The 15,217-nt window shown below is 59.1% G+C and overlaps 1 protein-coding gene across 6 annotated transcripts in view; it reads right to left on the minus strand.

Annotated features, from left to right (window-relative positions):
* Positions 1–291: 291 nt before the first annotated feature.
* MTMR14 (myotubularin related protein 14) overlaps positions 292–15,217 on the minus strand; it is a 41,968-nt gene continuing 27,042 nt past the window's right edge. For 3 of the 6 annotated variants that reach the window (XM_007522270.3, XM_016187785.2, XM_060180763.1), the window contains exons 11-19: positions 14,300–14,385; positions 14,060–14,136; positions 13,838–13,874; positions 11,870–11,940; positions 11,201–11,256; positions 10,911–11,049; positions 10,170–10,349; positions 3,214–3,369; positions 292–841 (exon numbers count right to left, since the gene is read on the minus strand). In XM_007522270.3, the coding sequence (XP_007522332.1) occupies positions 658–841; positions 3,214–3,369; positions 10,170–10,349; positions 10,911–11,049; positions 11,201–11,256; positions 11,870–11,940; positions 13,838–13,874; positions 14,060–14,136; positions 14,300–14,385 (986 nt within the window). In that variant the 3' untranslated portion in view covers positions 292–657. The remainder of the gene's footprint in view (positions 842–3,213; positions 3,370–10,169; positions 10,350–10,910; positions 11,050–11,200; positions 11,257–11,869; positions 11,941–13,837; positions 13,875–14,059; positions 14,137–14,299; positions 14,386–15,217) is intronic. The other 3 variants (XM_007522271.3, XM_016187786.2, XM_060180764.1) reach the window with 1 other exon arrangement.

Consider the following 15,217-nt stretch of genomic DNA (forward strand, 5'->3'; position numbering starts at 1 on the left):
ACCCCTGCCGCCCCAGTCCCGGCTCAGGAGTCCCAGTCACCTTAGACTAACCTTCCAGGAATCTGTAAGGACACACAGGTGACCAGGGCCTACTCGGGCCTGAGGACTGCTGCTCCCACTCTGGAGATAGACACTCATGTCCCCAGCTCACTGAGGGGACCAGACAGTGAAGAGGCCAGTGGCCTGTTACCTCCTCCTCACCCCAATGGAACCCGCCTTGTGGTAGAAGGAAACAGATTGAGCCTTGGACACCCACACAGGCAGCAATCCGACGACGCAAGCAAGCAGCAGTTGCAAAAAGACTTTGACTTTATTTTGTGATGTGTGTCAAACTGTTCTCAGCGCAGGTGCCCCCTGTCCCCAGGGCAAGAATGGGGAGGGGGATCTGTGAAGACTCGGCCTCTGTAAGGCCAGGGTGAGGGGACTCCACACAGTTGAGTCCGCAGGAATCCAGCAAAGACTGGGATGGGGGTGGAGGCGGCAGGAACAGGGTCGGTCTGGGAGCAGGGCTGAAGACCCTTGTCCTTGGCCTGCTCGGTTTTGGGGCCGCTGTGGGGAGTAGCAGGTCCCCCAACCTCGAGGTGCCCCTTGGCCGGGCATGGCTTTGATTCCACTCAGGGCTCAGGTGAGACAGGAGCAGACGCTGGTCCGGCTGCTTCATAAGGCGCTGCTGCTGGTGCCCCGGAGCACCACACCACGGACAAACTGCTCCAGGAGACCCCCGATGGCCCCCGAGGGGCTGGGCGCTGCAGCCCGGAGCCCTACGGTGCTGCTGTAGGCGGCCAGGAAGGCTGAGCGTACCTCCTGCAGCCGGCTCTCCCGCTCGCTCAGGGCCGCAAGCCTGTGGGGGGAAAGGGCTGCGTCACCCCACGGTGGCCTGCCCACTCCACCAGCACCAGGCAGGCCCAGCTCCCCTATCTAGACAGGCCGCCTTCACTGGAGCCCAGATCTGACCGATGGCCAGAGACAGAGCCGGCAGGCCCACTTACTCCAACAGCAGCTAGCTTCTGTTCTTCATGAGAACAAGAGGAGGCCCCACTATCACCTCAGGGGAGACCCTAAGATAGGGCTGGTCTCCTGGAGCCCCCCTGGGACGGGGTCTTGGCAGTACCCTCAAAAGGTCACCGGCTGCTCTGGGAAAGTCAGGGTCCTCACTAGAAGTCCTTGAGGCTTTCCCTATGCCTTCAGTTGCCAGTGGCCCCAGGACGCAGCTAGAAGGGGCTGACTTTTCCAGCAGCTTCTCCACAGGCACTGACCAGAGGGTAGACACAGCAAGTCCCCTTTCCTGCCTGACCTGGGGCCTTGAGCTGAGAAAGGACCAGCCTTTACTAATGGTGAGTCTTTCAAGGCCTGTAACAGAAGGTCCGGAGCCACACCACGCCCCGCACTTCAGGGACGTGAGAGTGGAGAGAAGGCCGAGTCCTCAGGTGGTGTCCTCTCCACAGGCCCCAGACCCACCTGTGAGGGAAGAGCCTTCACACCTCACCCACCCGAGTCCCTCACTCACCCACTCCACAAATCTCCCCACCAAGACAAGCCCCTGGGCACTGGAACATCACTCCCTGGAAATCTGTACCTAAGACCCACAACTTACACGTCTGATCTGGTGGGGGGGGTCTGGACATAAGTGTGGGGAGGACGAGCCTAGGACAGTCAGCAGAGTGGCAGGAGCGACAGAGAGAAGCAGGATTGGGAGGAGAAAGGAAAAGCCCTCGAAACAGCTCCTGGAATGTGGAGGCAGCACAGGGCTCCCAAGATGCCCCATGCTGCACGGTTCCCCTCAGCATCTGGGACGGCCCAAGATGCTGAAGCCGAGTGGCCGGAGCAAGGCTGAGCATTTCTAGCTGGCTTTCTGAAGCTGGGCACACACCCTCCTCCCCGTCCCCTTAGAGTGTGTGGAGAGCTGCAGACTTAGTGTCCATAGGGGTCACCGAAGGACCACACTGTGGCATTTTCACTGCCCCCAATCCTAGAGGGAGAGAGATTACAACCTATTAAGAAACAAGCAGAAGAGCCCAGAGAGAATACGGCTCCATGTAAGGACATCCAGTGGGCAGTGGGCAGTGGGCAGTACCCAAAGCAGTTCCTCTTCTCAGGCTCAGTGCTGGCAGGCCTAAGCCACGAGGCCCGAGGGCAACTGACAGCAGACTGGGGCTCCACATCAGACAACACGGGCGGAGCTCAGAACCCATGCCCTATGCCACCCCAGCCGTCCTGACAGCACAGGGAAGGGACCACGGAGGCCCCAATCTTCCTCAGTGAACTGTTCAGAACTGGAAGCCTGCCCAGAGCTCTGATGGCTGCCTGGGGCTGGGGCTGGTTGTAGCTGAGAGGGGAGGGCTTCCTCAAGGCCCTGAAGGTGGTGACAAGTCTAATGTGAAGAGCTCTGGCTTTTGGGTCTGGCTAGCGGGAGGCTGTGCTGGTACTGCCAGTCTCTGGCTGCTCCCCAGATGTGGTGTGGTGGCTGGGCAGCGAGAGCCCACAGGCAGTCCCTCAGGAGGGGTCCTTTTCACAGCCCGGGCACCTTCGGCTCTGGCTTGTCAAGATGGGTGATTTGAGTGGGTCTTGGTGGTGTAGAGAGTCTGGGGACCTGACTCAGACTGCGGTGGCAGGTAAGGAGCCTCTAGCAGCCAGAAGCTAAGGGCCAAACAGGCTCTGCTCCCCAGGCCCCTGAGGTGCCCACCAGAAGCAGAAGAGTGGTCAAAGGCTGGCTGCCAGGGGTCTGGGGCAGACACAGAGGCTAAGGCCGGGAGGTCCATGCCAGCACCCAGGGGCTGTACCGACTGAGCCTCCGTCGTCGCATCTAACCCCCTGCCCTGACCAAAGGCAGAAGCACAGACAAAGGGGACTGGCTGGTGCTGAAGGGACTGCAGCCCTGGAGCAGCCCAGTTCCACACTCACCTTCCCTCACTACCCACAGCTCTGCTTTCAAAGGATTCTCATGCAGGCAAAGTTTTGGCCAGAAACAGAATCTTCTAGTTACAGTATAGCCAGCTTTCCCTCTGGGTGTGTCCTGCACCACCCGGGGACGATGGGTTTGGGAGGCTATGCAGAAGCTGAGCACACTCCAGAGCGGCCGGGAGTGGGCAGGAGCCTTCTACTCCCTGCTGGCAGCCCTGGGCCTGGCCACCGCCTGCCTCACTCCCTCAGCACTGACTGCTCACAGCATCTGATATGGGCAGGGAGCGTCCTGCCTCCTCCAGCGACACTTACAGACAACTGTTAGGGAGCTCATCCGGGAAGCTGAAAGGGAGAGAGTAGTCTGTGTGCAGGGCAGCCCGCTCCTGAATACTGCCACAGCCCGTTACCATCTGCCAGCTGCCAAAGTCTGTGGAGAGAGAGGATCCGGGCAGGGGATGGTCCACTGATCTGGGCAGAGAGAAGAGAGGGAAGACGGTGCGGTCAGTCACGTGGCAGCCCGGGGCCAAGCTTCCGCACACACAGCGGGACAGACAGTGAAGAGCAGCCACAGGCGGGCTCAGCTAGGAGGACAGTAGTGCCAAGATGAACGAGCAGAGGACTGAGAGAGCAAAGCACAGTGACGAGGTGTGCCAGCCCCGGAGCCGGGACAGACACGCCAGATTCGGCCGACAGCGCCGGGAGAGAAAGCCTGGTGCCCCAGCACCCAGGACCACTTGACAAGTGCCGGCAAACAGATGGCAGGTGGGCACCTCGAAACCCAGGAGAGCCAAGGTCTTGCTGAGAGAACAAGCTCTGGGGACCACGGAGGGTGGTGACCTAGATTGAGGAGAGAGGTGATGAGCCAGCCCCCAGCCCCGCGGCCAGAGTCGGTATTCACAGCACCAGCCCAGCAAACTCGCTGATGCCCAGGGGGCACGACGAGTCAGGCAGCGCGACAGCTTCAGCAAGGCCTTTCCAGATGGACTTTTTTTGGGTGTTTCTCAGAGACTCCACACTGTCAACTCACTGCACTCAGCGCCCCTCTGCTGTCTGAGTGGGGGGGGGCCAGAGACATCAAGCACGCCATCCTGGGTCCTGGCCCCCAGAAGCACAGCATCTGTGATGCCTGACTCTTTATTCTGTAACTCAAGAATAGCTCCCATTGGGACCCAGAAGCTGCAGGAGCATGAACAGTGGTGCTGGGTGGGAACCACTTTTACTGCCTGGCCCTGGGGCACTGGGCTGGCTGGCATCAAGGGCTTCTAGTTGGAGGCAACAGTTTCAAAGGGCTTAAGCCAAACTCTCTGCAAGTCCCTGACACCTGAGCATCCCTGGCGCTCTCTAAACACCCCACCTTAAAAGAGGGCTGGGGGGGGGGGGGGGCCTGGCCGGGCAGAGTCACCAGCCAGGGTGCTACAGCTAAGAATGCAAGAAGAGATGAACTGAGTTTGCAAGCAGAGCGCTACTCAGCTGGTGGTGGTGCTGAGTGATTTTCCCTTGGAGCCTCAGGTGGGAAAGCTCTTACATAAAATAGTGCTCTCTCTCTGCCCAATCAGAGACTTTTAAAGCCAAGTTTGATTACAGGCGTGTTCTACAACAGAAGCAGCTGAGAGCAGAAGAAACAGATGACTTTCTGCACCCAAGTCCCCACGACAGGAAGCTCCCATGACAGGCAGGCCCATTCATCATGCCTGCTCAGCTGTGGGGGCAGCGGTGGTGGACAGCAAAAGGGAGGCAGCCGCCCACTGGGAGCCCCTGATGCTGACACAACAGGCTGGTCTGAGAGGATGTGGGGGGGGGGGGCAGCTGCCCATTGAGGCTCTCCGGTCAGCTGGGCCCTTTTAAAAAAAAATTTTTTTAAGTATTACCTTTCGTTGCTCGTTTTATTGTAGTTACTGTTATTGATGTCATTGCTGTTGGATAAGACAGAGAAATGGAGAGAGGAGGGGAAGACAGAGAGGGGGAGATAGACACCTGCAGGTGGGGAGCTGGGGGCTCGAACCAAATGGGGGGGGGGTCATGCCGGTCCTTGTGCTTTGCGCCACCTGCGCTTAACCTGCTGTACTACCGCCCGACTCCCAGCTGGGACCTTCTGAGGGGCAGCCTGTCATCTAGCACTTGAACTTTAGGGTCGTTTCCCTCGAAGTCTTATCAGTTTTCAGGAAAATAAACCACTGTTTGAAGGGTTGGGAGCATGGCTGAGGAGAGGGCCAGGGAGGAGGAGGGACTCCCGGAGCTGGGAGCATAGGTTTCTCCTGTTCCAACCCCACTGCCCTGGGCTGCCAAGGGTAACACCACCCAAGGGGAAGTGACAGGCTGCCCTTTGAAGTCCCAGGCTGGTGACTTCCTTTTGCTGCCCCAGTGCCAGCAGGCAGTGCCGTGCCTCCGGGGAGAGAGAGCAGCAGGGAGCGCAGCCCCGGGAGAGGAGCCGGCTTCTGTGGCTGCTTCCAGGAGGAGGTGGACCCATGCCAGAGTCATCCTCCTGCGTGAGGCTTTTGTCAAGGAAAGTTATGAAACCACCATTCGGCTCCCGCTAGACGAGAGGGGTGCTCACTGCGCCAGTCTGGGTCAGCTGGCGACAGGGACTCCTGAGACAGAAGGAAGCGCTGACACCCACCAGGTGCTCCCTCAGCCTCCCCTGCTCTGTGCACTCAACACCTCTCTTCTCCAGGCTCCTTCCAGGGGACGGGGGGACAGCACCGGGCAAGCTCCAACTCGGGAACTGATGGGGTCACCTTTCCTCACCTCCAGGACTCGGGAGCTCTGCCCAGCAGCTGGTCTCCTCAGCACACCTGTCCCTCACAAGGACAAGGCCTGAAACCTCCTCCTCACCACCCGCCTCTGGCCTGTGTCTGTGCTGGGCTTCCCGGGGCATGGGGCTCGGCTCATCCTGTCCGGAAGCTTCCACAGAGCTAAGACAGGGACTGGCCGGGCCTCCCCTGCAGACCCTCAGGGATAGGCCCCATAAAGACAAGGCCTTAGCTTCCGCTGCTCCAAACTTAAGGCCACTAGGATCATTCCTGTCACCTATTTTTAAACTTTTTTTTATATTTATTTTCCCTTTTGTTGCCCTTGTTTTTCATTGTTGTAGTTATTGTTATTGATGTCATCGTTGTTGGATAGGACAGAGAAATGGAGAGAGGAGAGGAAGGCAGAGAGGGGGAGAGAAAGACAGACACCTGCAGACCTGCTTCACCGCTTATGAAGTGGCTCCCCTGCAGGTGGGGCTCTGGGGGCTCGAACCGGGATCCTTCCGCCAGTCCGTGTGCTTTGCACCATTTGCACTTAACCCGCTGCACTATCGCCCAACTCCCCATTCCTGTCACTATAAGACAGGATGTGAAACTGAGCTTGGGTGGGAGTGATTTTCCCAAGTCACAAAGGGGTGACTGCAACTCGGGTGGGATCAGCAGCGTGTGAGAGCCTTTGTCTACTCAGCTTCCTTCCTGGCAAGGAGGGGCTGGCTGCTTCCAACTAGATGCAGGCACAGAGCTTCTGAGCTCCAGAATGAAGAGGCCCTCTGTGGCCTCCTGGATGTGAGGAAGAAGTATGTGTCGCAGCAGCTGGTCACTGCGAGGGAGCCTGGTGGGAGTCTGCACCAGCATATGGGAAGAGCCCCAGGGAGACAGAGCAGAAGCCTTGATCAGGCTGCACCTGAAGGCCGCTTTTCCATGGCCTCTTCAGACCCACTGGTGGTGTCGCTGTTACTGTCCGACACAAAAGGCTGAGACACACACAGGGTAAACTGAGGCCCATCAGAGCCTCTGATCACACAGATGAGGAAACAGAAGCTCCAAGCCCGAAGCCAGCACGTCAAAGTCCTGCTGGGGATGTAGGCTGGAGCCAAGACTGGAAGCCAGGACTCTGGCAGCCCTGATGTCACCTCATCTCAATGTCTGGCTATCACTGGGGCATCACAGCTCCAGGCCAACAATTGCAGATGGAAAGACAGACAGGCAGAGAGACAGATATCAGTGCTGGGGCTGGGCCCCAATCTGGGTGAGCTAGCTTGCTGGCTAGTCTAAACTTGCCCCAGACTCCAGGAGAGGGCCCATAGCCCCTGCTCACGTGGAGGCCCCTGGGAAGCGGTCCTCAGGACACACACTTCAATCCAAGCTGCGACACTGCCCAGCTCCCACCCCCCACCCCCGGACAGGACTTCTTACATCTGGAAAACAAAATCTCCAGCCCCCCACCCCCACCCCCCACATTGAAAGCCTGGCCTCTCAACACTGATACCATGACTGACTCAGCCAGGGCTCTCTGTACCCTGCACTGGTCTGAGGAGTCTTTTGGGGCTCCATATTTTCTTTCCTGGGTCTTAAGCTGGCAATAGCTCTAGGCTGCCCGCCACTCACTGCTTGTCTAGGACACTTCAACTTGGGACAAGAGCCCTCGCACAGCAGAGAGCGGTCCTGCCTCAGAAGCCCAGCCCGAGACAAAGCCGCTGCTCAGATTAAGCAGTGGGACAGGGGTGGCGAGGGAAAAGGCAGCCTTGACCAGGCTGCTGGGCCCTTCCCTCAGCCAACTTCAGGCAGCCCTGCTTCCAGCTGGGCCCATGGGTGGCGCCATCCTGCCTCAGGCACAGCCAATGCCATGCTAACCATCCCTGCCACTAGAGATGCCCGACTCTGGCACTGAAGCCACAGCCACTTATTAACGGGGCACAGGGGGGCAAGTGAGCTGGAAACACCCACCTTGTCCTGGAGCAGATGGCATATGGCAGCTGTCCAGACTCGAAGCAACCACCAGCGACAACCTCACAGTCTTCCCTCACTCGGGTGTGGGCAGATAAGCGGCAGGACCCCACAGAACTTCTGTCCCAACCAGACACCTACCACCTAGCTCTTCCGGCTCCCCTGCTAGAGTTCACACGTTACCAGGCAGGAGGAGCTGAACCCAAGTCTCAGGCACCACACGGGAGTGCGTGCGTGCGTGCGTGCGTGTGTGTGTGTGTGTGTGTGTGTGTGTGTGTGTGTGTTGCGGGGGGTGGTTTACAAGCAGTGGAGCAGTGCTGCAGGTGTCTCTCTCCTATGTTCTATGGCTTCTTATCTCTCTCACCCAATATATATAGTGTCACTGGGAGCAGTGATGAAGGCACAAGCTCCCAGAGATAACCCCGATGGCCAAGAAAAGGAAAAAGCAAAACAAAAAACTAAAGGGGGTGGTGCTGGGAAGACAGCCCAGTGGTTATTATGAAGATTCTCATGCACAAGGCTCCGAAGTCCCAGGGCCAAGTCCCAGCCCAGCACCACCATCAGCCTGAGCTGAGCAGGACTCTGGTGAAAGAGAGAAGAGGAAAAAAAGGAAGAAAGGAAGTCTCCTGTTTTGAGAAGAAGGCTCACGGAATCTGGAGCGTGAGTCTAGAGCGGCGTGCAAGGGGGACCCAGCTGTGACAGGTCGCTCTCTTAGAGGGCTCAGCCCGTGTGGTCCCCACTGCTACTGAAGACAGGCAGGGACGCTACTGACGGGACCTGAGGCACTTCAAGATAAGAGACTAAATTAATTTTAAATGTTAATAGAAATACATAATTAGAATGCGCCAAATGAGAACAATCCAGCCTTTCCAAACCTCTGGCCAGGGTCTAAGTGGCCAGCACAGCCGCCCACACCTCTCTCCAAGGCCGCCCCCTGGCTCCACTCAGCACCCAGGGCTGCACGGCCCCCTCAGCTTCACAGTGAGCAGGGAGCCTGGGGGCGGGGGAGCTCTGCCCCGAGGCAGGAAGAAGGGGATGAGGAGAAGCCTGGGTGTGGGAAAGGTAGTTTGGACACTTCAGCCCAGAGTCAGGGCACAGAAGGAGAGTCTAGACTCCTTCTCAGCTGCCCAGAGATGGCATCATGAGGACACAAGCTCCAGCCCCCAACCGCAGGGTCACAGCAGCCTGAGGAAAGCCAGGTGGGCAGATGAGGGCGGTCACCCCACCAAGCTTGCCCGGGGCAGCAGTGTCTTTCTTTCACAGGCTCAGCCATGGCACCTGAACACAGAGCAGTGCCTTGCACGGAGGGGCTGCCTCAGAGGCACAGTGCACAGGACCCCCTGGACAGGAGGACGTGGCCCCCCCATGCCTACAGCTCATTTGCCGTCTCCCTGGCAAGGGTGCTCACACTGCCTGCCTTTGCCCACACAGGACACTCAGAGGGTGCAGATAAGAGGAGGGTTCCGGAAAAATTCCAATTCCTTGTCACGTGCCTTGGGGCTCTATCTCCTCCCTAGTCTTGCTACAGGGAAAATAAAACACGTGGAGCGGTCCGCGGCGGAGCTGGGCTGGAATCTGGGACACACTCCGACTTCTCAGCGCCTTTTCTGCCTAAAGTTATTACTAAGGCCTCTTAGGCTCCACACGACTCTGCTCTATTCAGAAGCACCAGATATTCTCAAGACTTAAAAAACAAAGCAAGGGAGTCAGGCGGTAGCGCAGCGGGTTGAGTGCAGGTGGTGTGAAGTGCAAGGACCGGCATAAGGATCCTGGTACAAGCCCCCAGCTCCCCACCTGCAGGGGAGTCGCTTTACAAGTGTTCGTGAAGCAGGTCTGTAGGTTGTCTGTCTTTCTCTCCCCTTCTCTGTCTTCCCCTCCTCTCTGCATTTCTCTGTCCTCTCCAATAATGATGACATCAATAACAACAATAACTACAACAATAAAACAAGGGCAACAAAAGGGAATAAATAAATAAATAAATATACAAAAAAATAAAAATAAAGCAAGCCGAAATATTCTTTCTTGGGGGATGGGAGGGGACAAGAGGGGCTAGGACGTGGAAAAGCCCCACTGGGTCTGTTAGCTCCCCTGGCATCAGGCCATCCACCCTGGCCCCTGCCCTGTGAACTGCTCTCTCCTCAGCCGGAATCACTCAGCCACACCTGCCCCTCCCAGCGAACTGCTAAGTCTGTTCTCTCTGCCTAGCCCCTGAATGTGGGTGCATGAGGGACTGGGGGGGATCTAGCCTCCCCTCTCTCATCTGTGGGACCTGCCAAAGGCAATGGGGAGGGGCAGCCCCTCACAGTCACTGTCCTCCTGCTTATCACCTGCTGGGACCAGGAAGGAGGAGTCCGGATGGCCCAGGAACTAGCCCCTCCTCTGGGCCCTGTTAGCCCATCCTTAGATCGCGGGTGGGCCTGCGAGCTTGATGCCCACTGGCCTCCTGGGGCCATGCCAAGGAGCCCGCCCGAAGGCACCAAGGGAGACGCCAACTGGGTACTGGGACCACTTGCTCCAGCCTTACTGGGGCAACAGAAACCACCACTGTTGGAGGGCTTGGGAGCACCTCACCTGGGTTTGGGGACCTCCAGAGGGCTGCTCCCAGTCCTGAAGAAACCATCTGAATGGTTGGAGGATGAGGAGCTGGATGACCTGGCTTCCAGCAGCCCCTGGTGGGGGGGCAGGCGGTCCTCAGGGGGCTGCGGCCGGCTCCAAAGCACGCTTTGTGGGGAGGACGAGTGGCTCTTCCTCCTGCAGCGCAAACAGCAGGATCATTGGCTTCAAGCAGCCAACCCTCTGCCCACTGTCACCCAACCTCAGGGCCCGTTGTTGACCGCCCCCCTCCCCCCACCGCAAGCCCCCGGCAGAGGGTGTACCCCGGCACCCCCGTTAGGCTGGGCCTCTTCCGTGAGGTCCCCCTGGCCTCAGAGCACAGCTAGAAAAGTGGTTCTCACTGCACTTCCCTCAAATGCAGTCCGGACCCCCAAGTACCCATCTAGGGGCACAGTACCCTGTTCTCAGGTCCTCAAAGGAGCTGGCCCTCAAACTCAGTCACTGCCATCTGCCTTTCTCATCGGCCCTACCCACCCAGGTGGGCTCAACCTGGGACTCCCCCCAGCTCCAGTCACCCCAGGAGCCCCAGGCCTTCCGGCAGCACAGGCAATACCCAGCAGATGGCCAGTCAAGGGCCCCGTGGAGCCGGCGGGCAGAGCTCTGCCCTCAGGCTTGCTGTTGGGGCCCTTCTGTGCTGAGGCTCCCCGGCGAGGGCCCCGGCCAAAGCTGTGAACAGGGGCAGTCCCAGCAGGGCCTCACCAGGCTGCCTGCGTCTGCGTCCCTGCCGAGAGCAGCTCTACAGACTCATAGGTGAAGCTCCCAGCGGCCCCCGGGGAACTCTCCATGACCAGAGAGAAGTCGCTGCCCAGGCTGGTGGTGCTGCCACGGTCCTTTCGCCCTGAAAGACACCACGCCATCCATCAGCTCACGCTTCCCCACCCCACCCCGCCCAGCCCAGCCGTCTGCAAAGAGAAGCTTCCAGAACTGGCACCTGAGTGGTCTACACTCAGCCGTGCAGAGGACAGGATTGCGCCGGGGCCCTGACTCACTCAGCATGCAGATGTCCTCCACGGTGAAGCCGTCCCGTGTTGGCAAGCTCTTCCTCCTGCCCACAGAATCGGGGAATGTGAATTCCAGACGGGGCCAGGCCGGGCCGGCCTCTGGACCCTGCATTCTGCCAGCCCTGCATGAGAGAAGCTCCCTCCCGCCTCCGGGAGGCAGCTCCTGGAGCAGACCCTACTCAGTGTGGCAGACCACCCACTTCCGTGCAGGGCCGCCTTGCCTGGCTCTGCCCCACACGTGGGTCGGATCCGAGGCCAGCACAGCCTGCCTCCTCCACGCTGGCTTGTCCCCTCATGCCGGGCTCGGCGCCTGGGAGTAGGGAGGCGAGGACTTGGACACACAGCGACTCCCCTGGGGCTGCTCAGGAGAGGGGCAGGCCAGCTCCTTAGGGACAAGGATGGGGACAGGAGTGCGGGCTCCTGACGCAAATGCTTCCTGCTCCTTGCTCTGGCCTGGAGAGGACTGAACAGCCCAGACAGGAGGGCCAGCAGGGAGTCTAGCTACAATATGCCCCTGCCCACCTGGCTGGCAAGAGAGCAAGAACCCCACCCCCACCCTGCATCCTTACCAGGGACCCTCCCCTGCCCTAGGGCTGGGGGCAACCTGCTTCCCAGAGTGCCCTGGGCTCTGGGTGCAAGTGGCAGGCCTCGGCTCACCTCTGCATCTTCAGAGCAGAGAACTCCTCAGAAATGATATGCTTCAAAAAATTGAAGCAAAAGAAGAAAATCTGAAAGAGAACAGAGAAGCAGCACAGTATGAGAAGATGGCCTTGTCTGGGGAGGAGAACCCAGGGGACAGTTGCTCTGAGGAAGGCGGGCAGCCACCCTGGATAGCAACCCCAGTCTGTCAGAGGCTCAGGGCAGAGGGCCTAGCAGGCCAGGGAGGAAGCGTCCCCAGCCTGGCTGTGTGAGAACAGAAAGGCACAGGCCCGTGCTTGAGCTACCGCTGAGGACAAGGAGGAGGGCAGCTACTGAGAACATTGGGGAGCGGCCAGCAGGAGAGAGATTATCTGGGGCAGAGATATGTGGATACAACAGGAACACCACAGAGGGTTTTAGACCAGGGTTTTAGAATGGGGTTGCCCAGAAATAGGGATTCAGGAGAGAGTCCATGCTGCCCAAAAGCTGAGGGGGAGGTGCTATGTCTGAGGAGGGTCCTGACTGCTAACACACTCCCACTGCCAAGAACACAGGCTTCCCCTCCCCACCATGGCAGCTCCCTGCTTCTGCCAGCAGCCCCCACAAGGCACTCACAGGGACGAGGTCTCTGTAGCACTTACACAAACCTCCCAGTGATACTGAACCGGGTGTTCCCAGAAAGACACACAGGACACCCAAGACCCAGCAAGATTTCTTCCAATAAAAGGGAGAGGAGCTCAGCGTGATAGCACAGGACTTGCATGCCTGAGTTCCCTGAGACCTAGGTTCACTCCCCAGCACTATTCTTTCCCAGGGCTCAGCAGTGCTCCAGTCTCTCTCACAAAAATAAACAAATCTTGAAAAAAAAAAAAAAAGAGGAAGCAAACCCAGGTCAGTAGGCATTATGTGAAATTACAGTGTCTCACAGAGGCTTGTCTAATGTGCTTTTATCTCTGACCCTAATGGGGAAGGGGGAGCTGACAGGTTTGTTGCTGTTTTTAAAGCATCAGTGGCTTGAGTATCTGGTGAGCTGAGAGGGAAGCCCACACCCTAAAGACCAGCTCTCCTGGCTGAGTTTTCCAGGGCTTGAACCCAGACCCCATGAGGCCAGCTCTGCCTCAGCCCAGAGCCTGGCCTACTTTGGGTGCGGGGGAGATGGGGTGCAGGGCAGACTGTCCTGGAGGGACAGCTAGTCTCAAAGTGAGAGACGGCTAAAGGGTTCTGCGTGCCAGTTTCAATGCCACATCCGCCGCTGGCATTGAGGCCTCTGAGGAACGGGCTCAGCAGCTCTGCAGCCCTAGCAGATGCGATAAGTGCTTGGAGCAAGAGATCTGAAGGGAGAGGCGCAGCTGAGAGGAGGAACAAAGGAAGGAGGCACAAGATAAGATGGAAAGCAGGTGACCTCAGGAGAGTGAGGACGATGCTCCAGGAACACGAGGGGTTGGAAAGCGGGCAGGCATCTGGCCAGTGGAGACTCAAGGTCAACCCCAGTACCCAAGGGCATCCAGAGGCCACCCTCAGGTCTGACACCAGGTCTGTGCAGGAGAAGCCGGACGGGCACAGACAGGAGGAGGGGGCAGCACCAGACAGAGGGGAGCCTGGGCCCAGCTGGCTGGGCTAGTGCAGCAAGCGGTTGGGGCCCTGTGCACGGAGGGCCCTAGGGTTCAAACTGCTGAGTGGGTGTGTGAGAAGCAAGGGGTAATGGGGGTGAGGGAGGATGGAAAAGAACTTACAAGTTGGCCTGAGTGCTGAGCCCAGAAACCAAGGTCAGCCACAAGGATGGCAGCACCAGGAAGAGGGGGCACAGACCCAGGGACTTGGGTCCAGAAGGGGGCTTCCTCATGGCACAAGCCCAGCTGACACCAGGCAAGGAATGGCCCGAATGTGGACCTCACAGACTGGGGTCCTGGCCCTTCTGTCAGAGGCAGCAGCCAAGCTCTGGGGCTCCGCTGCCTATGCCCCGGGAGCAGGGCAGTCAGTACCCACCTCCTCTCCTTTGCTGAGCCGGTCTACCAGCATGTGCCTGCAACAAGAAGGGGGTCAGGCAGGCAAGTGGGGACCCCAGTCACAGGGACAGAGACCACTGTAGCTTTGCCATCAGAGCCCTGGGTGGGGCCTGGTTGGTACCCTTGATCCTTGTCAAGGGGGCTAGGGGGGCTGTCCTCCCCCTGACCCTGTCACAGGTCTGCCCCCCCCCCCCAGGCTCACCCAAAGAGGAACCAGTCATAGGCCACAGTGAGGTAGAGGATCTCAGCAGGCTTCAGGGATGTGTGGATGAGCCCGTCCTGGACAGGCGGGGAGACACCAGGTTAGACAGACGCTGCGTCCCAGCGCCGGGCCACCACACTGGAGAACCCCTTACCCCAAACCTTCACTGTCCAGAGACAGTCCTGATGTGCCCCAGGGGGAGGCCCAGCCCTGCCCCCGCCCCAGTCCAGCCAGACTCACAGCCCACAAGGAAAGGCGCAGCAGAGAGATGAAGAGTGGGGTCCGGTCCCAGCCTGAGATACAGTGAACCAGTAGCCCGCTGTCATCTGCTCAGGGACACGGGACAGGCTCAGAGCACAGACATGTCACACCGCCCCCAGGCTGGGCATGGGGACTCAGACCATCCCAGGCCTCCGCATGCCAGTGGGCCACCCCAACAGTCTTCTCCCCTACAGCCCCTACAGCCTGCACAGTCCCCTAGCCCGGGGAGTATGAACAGGCCACTCTGGTATGTCTCGGGCACTGCGGAGACTGCAGGCCAGTCCTGGACCCTGATAAACCACCATACCCCAGCAGGCCGCGGCCCAGGTGCTGCCACGCCAGCTCTTCCCAAAGCCCCCAGTAGGGAACCACTGCCTCTGTGCAGGCAGGCGGGCTTTTGGCAAGTCCTGCCACGGGCGGGGAAGGGTTCAGAGGTGGGGACCAGATGCCACAGGGCCAAGAGTCCCCTCTGGGAAGTAGGGTGGCAGAAAGACACCTGGCCCTTGCTCAGACCGGTGGGTACACCTCCGCCGGTTCCAGCAAGGCCACACTCAGGAATCCCGGTGAGCAGCAAGGAGTTGGGGGCAGCCTGCCCCAGTGACACCCAGTTCACACACAGTCCAGCTGGCCAACCGGCCTGCAGCACTGAGAACAGGCCCACCAAGTACCAGCACTGCCTTCCTCCTTCTGAGAGGTGAGAGCCACTGGCCCCACCTGCCATGCTCCGGGGCCAGCTGGTCCAGGACAGAAACCCCCCGTGTGTGGTTCAGACGGTCAACCTCCTCACTTTGCTTTCCAGAGTGAAGACGTGGGACAAGGGGACCCCAAAGTCCCCTTCTTGTGGAGCAGAAGGCAAGTGGGTGGCCTCAAAAACACACTACCTGGGGTCTGGGTTGC

This window comes from Erinaceus europaeus, chromosome 21, assembly GCF_950295315.1.
Source record: "Erinaceus europaeus chromosome 21, mEriEur2.1, whole genome shotgun sequence".
Taxonomy (NCBI): Eukaryota; Metazoa; Chordata; class Mammalia; order Eulipotyphla; family Erinaceidae; genus Erinaceus; species Erinaceus europaeus.